This window comes from Nerophis lumbriciformis, linkage group LG15 (genome assembly GCF_033978685.3).
Source record: "Nerophis lumbriciformis linkage group LG15, RoL_Nlum_v2.1, whole genome shotgun sequence".
NCBI classification, from domain to species: Eukaryota; Metazoa; Chordata; class Actinopteri; order Syngnathiformes; family Syngnathidae; genus Nerophis; species Nerophis lumbriciformis.
Window position 1 is genome coordinate 1,702,501 of NC_084562.2, and position 14,603 is coordinate 1,717,103.

At 40.3% G+C, this 14,603-nt stretch overlaps 1 protein-coding gene across 1 annotated transcript; it reads left to right on the top strand.

Moving 5' to 3' along the window:
- Positions 1-1,116: 1,116 nt before the first annotated feature.
- On the top strand, positions 1,117-9,514 carry LOC133616229 (high choriolytic enzyme 2-like). The gene is made up of 8 exons (XM_061975400.2): positions 1,117-1,147; positions 1,247-1,297; positions 1,985-2,146; positions 8,408-8,528; positions 8,609-8,787; positions 8,972-9,053; positions 9,151-9,269; positions 9,392-9,514. Coding segments are annotated over exons 3-8 (627 nt in total). The 5' UTR covers positions 1,117-1,147; positions 1,247-1,297; positions 1,985-2,022; the 3' UTR covers positions 9,394-9,514.
- Positions 9,515-14,603: the final 5,089 nt, after the last annotated feature.

Below are 14,603 nucleotides of genomic sequence, written 5' to 3' on the forward strand. Positions count from 1 at the left end.
CGATGCATGATGGAATGTACCGGTGCAGTCGCATCGCAAGTGGTTGATTCGAACCACCGGTGAAAATCGGTGAATCTGTCCATTCCTAGAAAACAGGGTGTTTTCAAACCTAATCATTTACACAAACTGTGTTCATAGACAGACAAGTCGAAGAAAACACAAAAATGATCTGATAAAACAACATCGACAATAGTCACGTTTGAAATAGCAAGACCTTTCGTAATGATCAAATCAAGAGTGTGGCCTTTCCTGTGGGTGGGCTATGTTTGCATGCTGAGTTAGGCCAAACCTTTCAAGGACAGCACTGAGTTATTTAGCATGCCTGTCATTAGCTACATCTACATGCATTTTTAAGTCCTTTGTGATGACCAAGCAGTCAAAATTAGTGCACACAACAAAAAGGAATTCCGTAAAATCATCAATAAATTAATTAAAATGTTGTGGTGGTTTGTTATTAGTAATATAGAGTAGGAATGATCGTTTTATCTCCATTTTAATGACAATACTTAGATGATAAAAAAAACAATTGACACTTTGTGGGTTACTATATTTTCTCTAAACATGGTACAAACAGACCCCCTCCTATGGTTTTGTTGTGTCTCAAACACAAAGTTAAAATGAGGTGGGCTAGTTTCAAACATAACTGCATGTGTGGTGTTTTTGTGGAGCCATTACTCAGTTAAAAACATAAAATCGAGATAGTAAAAGGAAAAACTATTATTAATTGAAAATGATTTGTTACTTAAATATCTGAGTTGATTACTGTGTGTTGAGATTAGCTAGAGTTGCACTGACGTTGTGTTCTTCAAAGAAATGTGGATCAGAATTTCTCTGATCAGACAATCTGTCTGTCTCATAACTAAGCTATGTGCTTTGATAGTAATTTCAATACTAATTATGATTATTTTACTTTAAAATCATATTGTACATTGGGGGAAACAATCACTATTCAATCACATTCAATTTGAAATAATAAAATAAAATAACATTTTCAATTATGAACAGAAAATTGAAAAACAAAAATTTTAGAACTACTAATCCACAAAACAAGATATGAATCAAACACAAGCTTAAAAAAACATGATCTAAAAATGTATGTTTTAATTTCAGGCTGCTATAAATAGTGATTATGGCGGAAATGAAACAGGTGAGTAAAATCCTACAACAACTGTACTTTGAGGTTTTACTATAATATGACATCATATCGCTTGTTAGTGAAAGGTTATTTATTCAATTTTTCCTCCAGATTCAAGTACTTCTGAGAAGATTGCAAGGGCAAATGCAAATACTGGGTCAAGTAAGTGAAAACAATATTTTACAAATAAAAATATCAATTGATTGCTTCTAATATTATACTGACAGGTTTCCCTCGGTTGTATTTAACTTAATGAGTATATTTTACATTTGAATTATCATCTCATAGTTGGGTGTACAATAATACCCTCTATACATTGAAGCCTATCCCAGTAAATCCCCGGACTTGGCTTGGGTACTGTTTAGATATTATCTAAAATCTGTGCCAAATCCGTACTTTGGAAATGGAGAGCACGAACCTGGGTCGTCCAAATGAGAGTTGAGCACGCTAGCCATTGAGCTAATAGCCTGAGCTGTCAATTAGATTAGTCCAACACAAGCTCTGAAGTGAGGCTTACCAACATACACCTGCCACAGTCATACTGGCTGGCCTCAGGTACAGATACCTGTACATTTAGTGCAAAGCGACACATTTTAATCAGTGCCAAACATGATAAATATTAAAGTTTAAGTTAACTATAATTAGAAAAGTTTTTCTTTGGGCACTCCGGCTTCCTCACACACTGGCTTCCTCCTAAAAACAAGCATGTTAGGTGATTGGTCGTTTTGTGACTGACTCTTGCCAATAGTCAAAAAAAAAAGAAAAAGCCTCAGCTCACCCGTGACCCCAAAGGGTGCCTGTTGTGAATATGTCTGAAATGTTTCATTGTGCAAATCTTGTCTCATATAGGTCATTCTTTATTGTCACACTTGACACACGGGGACATAATGGTGAACATGGTTGATGACGGAGGTATTTTGAGGAATGCTGTCCCCTGCACCGCCAACAACTGCAAATGGCCTAAAAAAGGTCAAAAGGTCAAAGTGCCCTATGAAATCACCTCCGATTTTTGTAAGTCATCATCATTGTACTCCTGACTTTCTGACCTATCTCAATGCTCTTTGGAGTATTGTCATGTCTGTTGATCATGTTTTGTTTAAGTCATGTTCTGTTTGGTTTTTGGACACTTAGTTTCTGCTTTTTCACTCTTATTTTGTCACCATAGCAACCATTAGTTTTCACCTGTCCTCATGTCACGCACCTGTCTCACGCTTTGCACTCGCACACCCTGTCACTAATCATGTCACTGCTATTTAAGCCTGTCTGTTTCTGTTGATCATCCTGGTGACATTATCCTTTCATACCATGCTACTTCTGACACCCCTGCTACCTCTGTTTGTCTTCATGCTACCATAGTTCCATGCCAAGTAAGTTTTTGTTTATTGTTCATAATTTCTGCCTTTGTGCAAGTTTTGTTTCATTAGTCTAGTTTGTTCTCCGCCATTGTGCGTGCCTTTTGTTTGCTTCCTTTTTTGTAGTCTGTTAGTGTTTAAATTAAAAGATGTAGTTACATTCACGCCTTGCCCACGCCAACTTTCCTTTGCATTCCGGGAAAACAAACCCCAAGATCCACGTTTTGACAAGTATATGCTGTATAGTTTATCTAAATGTCGAAAATAGAGCTGTACAATTTTGCAAAAATATATATTTGAGGTTGTGATTCTTTCAGACGCACACAGACATACAGTACACTCACACTGTCCAGGGCGATGTGTTTACATTTGAAAAAAAAAATTAGTTTATTCAAATCTATCGGCGGTCTGGTCTTTCAGGGCCTATTAGTGGTGGTGGATATCCGTTCCGTGCGGCAGATTTTTCCTTTTTTTGATTGCCATGTCGATCTTTTTGGGCATTTAGGTCCGTCGAGTACAATTCCCCTTAATGTGTGGGCTTAAAAAACATAGTTAACCAACCCGTAAGTAGAGATGTCCGATAATATCGGACTGCCGATATTATCGGCCGATAAATGCTTGAAAATGTAATATCGGAAAATATCGGTATCGGTTTCAAAATTAACGGTATCGGTTTCAAAAAGTAAAATGTATGTCTTTTTAAAACGCCCTGTGTACACGGACGTAGGGAGAAGTACAGAGCGCCAATAACCCTTAAAAGCACTGCCTTTGCGTGCCGGCCCAGTCACATAATATCTACGGCTTTTCACACACAAAAGTGAATGCCATGCATACTTGGTCAACAGCCATACAGGTCACACTGAGGGTGGCCGTATAAAGAACTTTAACACTGTTACAAATATGCACCACACTGTGAACCCACACCAAACAAAAATGACAAACAAACTTCAGGAGAACATCCGCACCATAACACAACATAGAAACAACAGAACAAATACCCAGAACCCCTTGCAGCACTAACTCTTCCAGGACGCTACAATATAAACCCCTCCTGCCCCCCCCCACACCTCAAACCCCCCCAACCCCGCCCACCTCAACCTCCTCATGCTCTCTCAGGGAGAACATGTCTCAAATTCCAAGCTGCTGTTGTGAGGCATGTTAAAACAAATAATGCACTTTGTGACTCCAATAATAAATATGGCAGTGCCTGCCACGTTGGCATTTTTTTCCATAACTTGAGTTGATTTATTTTGGAAAACCTTGTTACATTGTTTAATGCATCCAGCGGGGCATCACAACAAAATTAGGCATAATAATATGTTAATTCCACGACTGTATATATCGGTGTCGGTTGATATCGGAATCGGTAATTAAGAGTTGGACCATATTGGAATATCGGATATCGGCAAAAAAGCCATTATCGAACATCTCTACTCGTAAGTGATGACGTGGTTTGGGCGGTGTTCTGGAAAGATTTGCTACCCTTAAACATTTGCTTCCCAACGTTACTGAGCATGTGCGCTCATGCGCATCAACGCTAAAGCTTTCCTCTAAATAACCATAGCAATTGAGTTAAAAAATATTGATATACCTGTATTGTGTTATTTTTTTAGCATTGTTTTACATATTAGGAAACAAACCAAAACCAAAACTGTATAAACATTCAGTTTGTAAAATGTATGGCGGGTTGTTTGTATATACTGTATGGTGACAGATTGAATGTCAACTATAAGTATTTTGACATCTTCTTGCGCTTATCCGAGGTTGGGTTGCGGGAACATCAGTCTAAGCAGAGAAGCCCAGACTTCTTTCTCCCAGCCACTTCAACCAGCTCCTCCCGGGGGATTCCGAGGCGTTCCCAGGCCAGCTGGGAGACATAGTCTTATATGACGCTCATATTTGATTGATATTACCTTACTACAACTACAAAAGCACTTGTTCCGGGACCTATTTGGGATATTGTTTTTTGATTTCATCAAAATCCTTCCATCACTTATGTTAGTAACTATCTGATTACGCAACTGGTTGCATTTTTTTATGAAGCAGAACAATAATTCAGAACACCGGCAGTAAGAACACAGCACGATAAAATGTGCGCACATTTAAATTGCATTTAACAGGGGTGTCAAACGTACGGCCCGCGGGCGAACAGGTTTTATCCTGCCCGTATGATGAGTTTGCCAAGTATTCAAATGGGCTGCATTTTTTTTTGAAAGAAAAAAACTGCTGTTCTAAATGTGTCCACTGGATGTCACAATAGCAATTCTGTTAGGACTGGGGACGGCGTGGTGCGGTTGGGGGAGTGGCCATGCCAGCAACCTGAGGGTTCCTGGTTCAATTCCCACCTTCTATCAACCTAGTCACATCCGTTGTGTCCTTGAGCAAGACACTTCACCCTTGCTCCTGATGTGTCGTGGTTAGGGCCTTTGCATGGCAGCTCCCGCCATCAGTGTGTGAATGTGTGTGTGAATGGGTGAATGTGGAAATCGTGTCAAAGCGCTTTGAGTACCTTGAAGGTAGAAAAGCGCTATACAAGTAAAACCCACTTTACTTTGACTAGCAAGAGGTACAAAGTAAAGCGTGGCTGCGGCTCCTCTCCCTCGACCCAAATGAAACTTAAAACCTGCCGTTTTATGTCTTCTGCTTCAAACACATCGTTATTTGGCACCCTTACTCCCCCATAATGTCTCTGTCAAAAACGAGAAAACTTAAGCCTTTTGAAAAGTTTTTACCTCCGTTTCTTACGGTTCACTGAGTTAGCACTGGATTGATATGTGGACATGACAAAGGAGGTATTTGATATTTCGAAGAGTTTAGATGTGTTTTTTGTTCAATCCCAGAAAGACTGTGACTTAAAGGGGAACATTATCACAATTTCAGAAGGGTTAAAACCATTAAAAATCAGTTCCCAGTGGCTTATTTTATTTTTCGAAGTTTTTTTTTTAAATGTTACCCATCACGCAATATCCCTAAAAAAAGTTTCAAAGTGCCTGATTTTAACCATCGTTATATACACCCGTCCATTTTCCTGTGACGTCACATTGTGATGCCAACACAAACAAACATGGTGCATAGAACAACAAGCTATAGCGACATTAGCTCAGATTCAGACTCGGATTTCAGCGGCTTAAGCGATTCAACAGATTACGCATGTATTGAAACGGATGGTTGTAGTGTGGAGGCAGGTAGCGAAAACGAAATTGAAGAAGAAACTGAAGCTATTGAGCCATATCGGTTTGAACCGTATGCAAGCGAAACCGATGAAAACGACACGACAGCCAGCGACACGGGAGAAAGCGAGGACGAATTTGGCGATCGCCTTCTAACCAACGATTGGTATGTGTTTGTTTGGCATTAAAGGAAACTAAAAACTATGAACTAGGTTTACAGCATATGAAATACATTTGGCAACAACATGCACTTTGAGAGTGCAGACAGCCCAATTTTCATCAATCAATATATTCTGTAGACATACCCTCATCCGCTATCTTTTCCTGAAAGCTGATCTGTCCAGTTTTGGAGTTGATGTCAGCAGGCCAGGGAAGCTAGGGTCGATATTCTTCTCTTGATCATCTTCGGTGGCATAAGGGACGGTGTGAGCCAAGACATCCAGGGGGTTTAGCTCGCTCATCTGCGGAAACAAACTGCCGCCATTGCTTGCCGTGCTACCGAGGTCCTTTGTCCCTGAATTGCTCGCACACTCCGGCAGATTCAATGGGGGTCTGGCGGCAGATTTCTTTGACTTTATCGTTGGAAATGCATCTGCTTTGAGTGTTGCAGGATATCCACACATTCTTGCCATCTCTGTCGTAGCATAGCTTTCGTCGGTAAAGTGTGCGGAACAAACATCCAATTTCTTGCCACTTTCGCATCTTTGGGCCACTGGTGCAACTTGAATCCGTCCCTGTCCGTGTTGTTACACCCTCCGACAACACACCAAAGAGGCATGATGTCTCCAAGGTACGGAAAACAGTCGAAAAAACGGAAAATAACAGAGTTGATTTGACTCGGTGTTTGAGAAAATGGCGGATTGCTTCCCGATGTGACGTCACAACGTGACGTCATCGCTCCGAGAGCGAATATTAGAAAGGCGTTTAATTCGCCAAAATTCACCCATTTAGAGTTCGGAAATCGGTTAAAAAAATACATGGTCTTTTTTCTGCAACATCAAGGTATATATTGACGCTTACATAGGTCTGGTGATAATGTTCCCCTTTAAAGTTTAATCCTGGCTTTGTAGATACACTGAGACGAAGGCTAAGCTCATTGTGTTCTTCATTATGTTTTTGAAACTGGACCAATTTCTTCAGAATTTTCAACAAACTTGAAGTGTTTTGTGTAACGATTAGGTGAGAGAATCCCAAGGATGCAGAGACGTGTAGTGTGTTATCACGAGTTCTTCCCTTTATTTAGGAAGTAGCACAAAGTAGCAAAACAAAGCGATGGTGGAAAACACAATAAACACACCACGCAAGAACTACAACGAGATATAACATCCACAAAAACAAAAGCGCTAGACGAGGCTAGGGAAAAATACTTCATGAAAGAAGTAAAACAGAAAATAACAAAGTACAAATAAACGCTAGACAAGGCTAGGAATAATAAGGCAAACCTGAAAGGATGGGTACAAGATGAACTAGGGAGTTCTCTGGCGAGACCAATGACATACGCGACTACAGCAAACAGTAGGCAAAGTTCCGGCGCTCACATGTTGTCAGCAGCCAGGTTAAATAGGCTGCCGCTTAATTGTTCTCAGGTGTGTGTTGGGGCGCGGCGCCACTGCTGCCCACTGCTCCCCTCACATCCCATGGGGTGATCAAGGAATGGGTCAAATGCAGAGGACAAATTTCACCACACCTAGTGTGTGTGTGTGACAATCATTAGTACTTTAACTTAACTGTAACTTTACACATACAAACTGTAGCACACAAAAAAGCACATTTAATAAAAAAAACGTTATTATGGTCTTACCTTTACTTATAAGTGCGGGAACAGTGGTGTTCGTGTTGGAGGAGTTGTGAATGAATGAAATATGAAATCCGTGCTGCAGTCTGCAGGTGTACCTAATGTTGTGTTTCTGCAGTCGTTCACGCTCCTCCGGCGCGAGCAATGTTGTTTTTGCACTTTTTGGCTTCTTGTTAAGTGACTTTTTTTGGGTGGATTCGGTCTTGCACGTGGAGGGTTTGGGTGTGGGCTTTGGTTGGTGTGGCGCTCCCGTCGGGGGGTGCAGTCTGCGGCGAAGGTGCCTTAACCGGCACCAGGAGGCGGGGTTACGCGAGCCTCAGCCAGTGCGTCTTCGCAGCAGTTTTATGATTGCTCAGCACAATAAATACTTTACACACATACAGTTGTTGACAAAATACACTGTACATTATATACCTCAGCTAACTAAACTATGGAAATGTAAAATATAGTTCATATAGCAATACGGTCTCACTGCACAGCAGGCCAGCAGTTAGCCGAGTCCGCAATCCATGTTGAGGCACAATTGAGTGACGTGCCTCAACTGGCTGCTGATCACCGCACCGTCTCTTCTCAGTATTTGAACGGCAAATGTGAAAATTCTGCGATTTTGAATAAAAATAATCTAAAACTGGTGAAGTTAAACGGAAAATATCTTTATAGTATAATCACTGGATACATATAACAATTTAATTTTTTTTTTTTCTTTTTACAGTGCCTCACCTGCCTCTAGTGACCGCACGTCACTGGTGTGTATGCATGCGCTGCTGCGCTTCAGGGATGGACGTGCTCCGTCTCTCCGGAAAAAATCCTTACATTAGCCGCAGCATTGCATAAAGCGCAGGGTGTAAAGCATGGGAGGAAAAAGTAGCAGGTTATATATGGGAAATTACGCTATTTGTGTATTGTGATTTTGGACAAAACCTTAAGTTGTGCAATGTTTTGTTTCTAACTGCAGCCAGGAAGGAAGCCAGCTCAATAAAAAAAATCCTGAAAGGCTTCAGGACAAACACCTGCATTCGCTTCATTAGGAAGAAGGAAAAACATACGGACTACTTGTCCTTCATCTCTGCTGATGGGTAAGAAAACACACACATTGTTCTTTCAATATCAATCATCCATCTCATAACATAAATTGCTTTGTTGATGTGTGTGCCAGGTGTTGGTCCTACCTTGGCCGGGTGGGAGGCAAACAGCAAATCTCCTTGAGGACATCCGGTTGCTTATTCACAGATATCATGCAGCACGAGGCTCTCCATGCACTTGGATTCCACCATGAGCATGTTCGATCTGACAGAGACGACCATGTCACCATTCATTTTGACAACATCAGAGCAGGTCAGCCCCACACATCTTTTTCAGTCCTTCATAGTTGCATCTCATGATAATAAAACATTGCAGTCAGTTTTCAGTTCCTTCAACTTTCAAATGCCACCCACGTGTACCCAAATGTCCCGACTCACGGAATAGACAAGCTTAATTTGTGGTTAAAATTACTGTTCTGCTCTCTCGTTCTTTGTAGGATTGGAATCCAACTTTAACAAATCTCCGACAAACAACTTGGGTACCCCCTATGATTTTCAATCTGTGATGCATTACAGCAAGTGAGTACAACAATCCATCAACACACAAAAATATAATAGAAACAATCTGTAAGGGAATGTTTAGGATATATTTTGTTTGCTGTTTTCTTTTTTATAGATTTGCCTTCACTAATAACGGCCAAGCAACGATCACTTCCAAAGACGGTTCGGTGTTTGGTGACGCAACTGAGATGAGCGATAATGATTATGCCCGCGTCAACAGACTTTATGAGTGCTGTGAGTAAACACTTCACATTCCTTTGAGTTGAACTTTTGCTACACAAGACATGGAATACAATGACACCTGTGTTACAGCACATTCTAGTCTAATCTGTCATCTGATTTATTTTTCCTACCAGAAACATCATGACAGAGAAAAGTGTGTCAGCCTCCAGTGACCAGCATTTTTCACAATGACCATAATGAACAAATCTTTGTATAATCAATATTTTAAACACTTACTTTTACTTACTGAATATGTCTCATAATAAAATGAAATACATGATTTTGATTGATGATCTAATTGTACTTGATGAAATCAATAAAAATGGAAAGATGTGATTTTTCTGTTGAAGGAGTGTGAATTTGTGTGCATATTAGCATTATTCAAGGTTTATTTATAGAGCACAATTCCTACAGAAGGCAATTGAAAGTTCTTCACAGCTACAAAACCCAAGACCACCTAAGTTGGCATGATGTGTAAATGGTGAATAAAAACAGAATGCAATGATTTGCAAATCCTTTTCAACCTATATCCAATTGAATAGACCGCAAATACAAGATACCTAACGTTCGAGCTGGAAGAACTGTATTGTTTGCAAATATTAGCTCATTTGGAATTTGATGCCTGCAACATGTTTAAAAAAAGATGGCACAGGTGGCAAAAAGACTGAGACAGTTAAGGTAATCAAAAAGGTCAACCAACGAACGAGATGTTTCTATAGAATCTCCTCTCTGGTCAATAAAAGCACCATGAAGATTCTAGCGGGAACTCTCGTTCAACCCTTTTTCGATTACGCATGCACCTCCTGGTACCCTAGCACCTCCAAAACCCTCAAATCTAGACTCCAAACATCCCAGAACAAGCTAGTCAGTTTACTTCTAGCCCTCCACCCCAGATCACACCTCACTCCTACCCACTTCTCCAAAGTGGGCTGGCTCAGGCTGGAGGACAGAGTAAAACAACTTGCACTGAGCCTAGTCTATAAAATCCGCTACACCTCCCTGATACGGAAGTACATGTCAAACTACTTCCATAATGTAAATGACCGTCATAACCACAACACCAGGGGGAGCTCCACTAACCACTTTAAACCCAGATTCCGATCTAACAAAGGTCTTAACTCATTCTCTTTCTATGCCACATCAAAATGGAATGCACTCCCAACAGGTGTAATAGAAAGGGCATCTCTATCCTCCTTCAAAACCGCACTAAAAGATCACCTCCAGGCAACTTCAACCCTAAACTAACACCCTCCCTTCAACTTCTTACCTTCCCGGATTGTAAATAATCAAATGTAAATAATCAAATGTAGATACTTATTCTTATGCTTTCTGATCTCTCTTTCTCTCTCTCTCTCTCTCTCTCTCTCTCTCTCTCTCTCTCTCTCTCTATGTCCACTACTTGCTGTACATATCCTACCAAGTCAGTCCTACACTGTTCCAATGTCCATTTCTCTGATGATGGAACCTAACCCCCCCCTCCCCCCTCCACATCCCACACCCCGGATTGTAAATAATGTAAATAATTCAATGCATATACTCTGATGATTATCTTGTGTGATGACTGTATTATGATGATAGAATACTGTATATCTGATAGTATATATCTGTATCATGAATCAATTTAAGTGGACCTCGACTTAAACAAGCTGAAAAACTTATTCGGGTGTTACCATTTAGTGGTCAATTGTACGGTATATGTACTGCACTGTGCAACCTACTAATAAAAGTCTCAATCAATCAATCAATCAAGGAATGCTCGTCAGACAGGTGAACAGGCTATTTGGGAACAGGTGGGTGCCATGATTGGGTATAAAAGCAGCTGTCATGAAATGCTCAGTCATTCACAAACAAGGATGGGGCGAGGGTCACCACTTTGTGAACAAATGCGTAAGCAAATTGTCGAACAGTCTAACAACAACATTTCTCAGCAAGCTATTGCAAGGATTTCAGGGATTTCACCATCTACAGTCCGTAATATCATCAAAAGGTTCAGAGAATCTGGAGAAATTACTGCACGTAAGCGATGATATTACGGACTTTCGATCCCTCAGGTGGTACTGCATCAAAAAGCGACATCGTGTGTTAAAGATATCACCACATGGGATCAGGAACACTCCAGAAAACCACTGTCAGTAACTACAGTTTGTCATTACATCTGTAAGTGCAAATTAAACCTATACTATGCAAAGCAAAAGCTATTTATCAACAACACCCAGAAATGCTGTCGGCTTCGCTGGGTCCGAGCTCATCAAAGATGGACTGATGCAAAATGGAAAAGTGTTCTGTGGTCTGACGAGTCCACATTTCAAATTGTTTTTGGAAACTGCGGACGGTGTGTCTCTCGGAACAAAGAGGAAAAGAACCATCCGGATTGTTATAGTCGCAAAGTTCAAAAGCCAGCATCCGTGATGGTATGGGGGTGTATTAGTGCCCAAGACATGGGTAACTTACACATATGTGAAGGCACCATTAATGCTGAAAGGTACATACATGTTTGGAGCAACATGTGTTGCCATCCAAGCAACGTTATCATGGACGCGTCCCTGCTTATATCAGTAAGACAATGCCAAGCCATGTGTTTCAACAGCGTGGCTTCGTAGTAAAAGAGTGCGCGTACTAGAATGGCCTGCCTTTAGTCCAGACCTGTCTCCCATTGAAAATGTGTGGCGCAATATGAAGCCTAAAATACCACAATGGAGACCTCGGACTGTTAAACAACTTAAGCTGTACATCAAGTAAGAATGGGAAAGAATTCCACCTGAATAGCTTCAAAAATCAGTCTCCTCAGTTCCCAAACGTTTACTGAGTGTTGTTAAAAGGAAAGGCCATGTAACACATTGGTAAAAATGCCCCCGTGCCAACTTTTTTGCAATGTGTTGCTGCCATTAAATTCCAAGTTAAGGATTATTTGCAAAAAAAAAATGGTTTCTCTGTTCAAACATTAAATATCTTGTCTTTGCAGTCTATTCAATTGAATATAAGTTGAAAAGTATTTGCAAATTATTGTATTCTGTTTTTATTTACAATTTACACAACATGTCAACTTCACTGGTTTTGGGTTTTGTACATACAATTACAAGGAGACAAAATTCATTTTTTTCTATGGACAATGTCAAGGTTGACCCCTGTCTCATATCTTCTAGACGACGGAGTAAAACTGGTACAAAGCCTCAGCGTGTTTTGTCTTGACTGTGGGCACCAGCAGGAGACCTCTCCCTGTTAATATGGCTCATACATGTCAGCGACATACTGTACGTTGTTGGTGCTAGACCCTACAGATGATTTCACACAACATTTCATCTTTTTGCGGTTACTCTATTGTTCCTATAATTGCTGTGGTTTCTGTTCAATTTCATTTCACAATGTGCCTCAGGTCAATAAAGAAGAAAAAAGCCACAGCTGCATTTTGCACCCCGCCCCTGCTTTTTAAAGCTTTTCAGGTTTGAGTGAGCAATGTGTCGTCAACTCAATGAGCAAACACAGCTCTCGTCGACCGTTTAGCTCAGGGGTTTGGCAGCCCTTCAGGGCTCTGCGCTGGCTCCCATTGGCTTTGAAACAAAATATCAATAAATGATGGCCACATATTTTACTTTAATTTATTTTATTTTATTAGTTAGTTTATTTCACAGTCACTGTCGTTATTTTGGAGGGTCCAATGATTTTGTAATATAAAAATAAAACTGTGGAGGGAGGGAGTGATCAGCACGCCTGCAGGAGCAATAGTTACCGCCTCTGTCCATGATGCGGAAGACAGAGCACCATCAGACGGGGGCGTGGCAGTGCTGACGGCGAGACACAGCTGGCAGGTGACTAGATTTCCCAGGTGGTACTAGTTGTCTAATCACCTGTTGTCTTTAACAATAGCGGTCGGGAACAGCAGGCGGAGGAGGGTTGGAGAGTTGGAGAGGAAGACGACAGACTGAAAAGTCAAAACTGCAGAATATTTATGGTTAATAAAACCTTGTTCAACTCTGAACGGCAGACTCCAGTGAAAGTGTGTGATCAGTGGCACTCGCTAAGACGCTGATCATAAAAACGTATATTAATTGTAATTGTATTGTTTTTAGTGGTTAACGCCCAGTAAACCAGCAATGGACAGGTTAAAAAAAGAGAACAAATTCTGATGGAAATAGAACATGGGCCTGATGTACAGCGTGTGCAATCTATAAAATAGCATCTACTATTAGTATTGCGTGCGATTTACTAAGACTGCGTGAGCAATTGTATAATGGTGCAGATCACTTTATTTAAATGAGGATTTTGCGTGTACTATGCAGAGCATCACTCTCCTTTACTGCACATTCATGTTATCATGCCCCTGCCTTTGGCGTTTTGCTATGTTTTTAAACACGCAGGAGACGTGTACTACTTTTTTATGGGCAATTTAGCAGTAGTCGTGCAGTGCGTCTGTATTAAAACAACTTTTTTTCAGTTTTTTTACCGCCTAAGGTGCACACGATCTGCATACTTACATAATTAAATTTTCCATATAAGAAACATTTTAATAATATATACCCTGTTAAAAAAAAAAAACGAACGTCATCAAAAAAAGTAAAAATTGATGACACCAATACAGATGAATTTAATTTGTTTTAATCAGCCCCTTTAAGCCCTCTAGCAGCGATACAATTATAAAATGATTATGCTAAATCGACAATGTGTCTAAAAAATGTGTCTTCTTTAAACGTCCAAAATGTTGACAAACACACGTAGGATGGAGGATTCTTGTTTGATCCTGCAGCTGAGTGTAGGACTGGCAGTTTGCACATCCTTCTGACACGTGCTAAACAAAACGCAGAATAGTGCTTGCAAAACTGTGGTGAGTGTTGATAAATCACGTTGCATACGCTAAATAAATATATTTGCATCTTGTCCTCCCAGTATTGTGGGCGTTTTGATGATCAGCATGTACTCTTCATGTTGATGAAGACAGAGACGGAAAATGGTTTGAACGCCTTATTCTCCTCACTTAACAGACGCGATCCACTTTGCACACGTTTAATAAATCAGATTCAAATATTCTACGATTTTTATTGTCATTGTATTCCCAAAACAACATTTTGGTAGCACTTATTCCCAACAGAAGACGAGACAAAACAAAACGAGACGAACCATCAGATTAGGACAATACAGTACAATATAAACATAATAAATTTGACTCTGTAAGTAAAAAAAAAAAAAGTATCAAGTAAAAGTAAAGTGTTGTCGTGGTTAGACAATAATTAAATAATGACATGATAGAGCAGTGTGAGGTAGCAGTTGTAACATTAAACAGTGTTATTGCACAACTGTGGTGTATTTTAATGAGGGGGTCAGCGAATGAAATGGCAGATTGAGGTTAGAATT

Excerpts from the sequence above, each read along its gene's own strand:
- LOC133616229 (XM_061975400.2), top strand. The coding sequence starts at position 2,023 with ATGGTGAACATGGTTGATGACGGAGGTATTTTGAGGAATGCTGTCCCC. Across the intron at positions 2,147-8,407 it reads TGAAATCACCTCCGATTTTT|CCAGGAAGGAAGCCAGCTCA; the intron begins GTAAGTCATCAT and ends TTCTAACTGCAG. Across the intron at positions 8,788-8,971 it reads TTTTGACAACATCAGAGCAG|GATTGGAATCCAACTTTAAC; the intron begins GTCAGCCCCACA and ends CGTTCTTTGTAG.